Source organism: Pygoscelis adeliae, unplaced genomic scaffold, assembly GCF_000699105.1.
Source record: "Pygoscelis adeliae isolate BGI_AS28 unplaced genomic scaffold, ASM69910v1 Scaffold1277, whole genome shotgun sequence".
Lineage (NCBI taxonomy): Eukaryota > Metazoa > Chordata > Aves > Sphenisciformes > Spheniscidae > Pygoscelis > Pygoscelis adeliae.
In genome coordinates, this window is record NW_008825096.1 from 2,474 (window position 1) to 2,891 (window position 418).

General features: G+C 68.9%; 1 protein-coding gene across 1 annotated transcript in view; it reads left to right on the forward strand.

Moving 5' to 3' along the window:
• Positions 1–418, forward strand: part of ABCA7 (ATP-binding cassette, sub-family A (ABC1), member 7) — a gene marked incomplete at its 5' end in the record, with an annotated part of 6,042 nt that overhangs the window by 2,352 nt on the left and 3,272 nt on the right. Inside the window, one exon of the mRNA XM_009327002.1 lies at positions 119–213. Within this exon, the coding sequence (XP_009325277.1) occupies positions 119–213 (95 nt within the window). The remainder of the gene's footprint in view (positions 1–118; positions 214–418) is intronic.

Consider the following 418-nt stretch of genomic DNA (forward strand, 5'->3'; position numbering starts at 1 on the left):
CCGGCAGCGGGGCCGGCCCGGCCCCGGGGCACCGGTGCTGCTGGGTGCGGGTGCATGTGATGCTCTGGGGAAGCCGTGTGTCCATCCAGCCCATCTGTCCATCTGTCCGTCCCCCCAGATGCAAAGGGGCACAGGCGATGTCCTGCAGAACCTGACAGGCAGGAACATCTCCGACTACCTGGTGAAGACCTACCCCCAGATCATCCGCTGGGGGTGAGCGCTGGGGCTGGGGACACCGCAGGGACGCCCGGGGGACACCGCGGGGAAGATGGGGCAGGGTTTTGGCACAAGCTGCCGCTGGAAGCAGGGAGGGACGCTGGGGACCAAACCCAGCCAGGGCTGGAGGCAGTGAGGGCACCGCAGGGTAAGGGGAAAGCGTGGCGGGGGTTGTGACCGGGCAGGGAGGGGCCGGCACAAC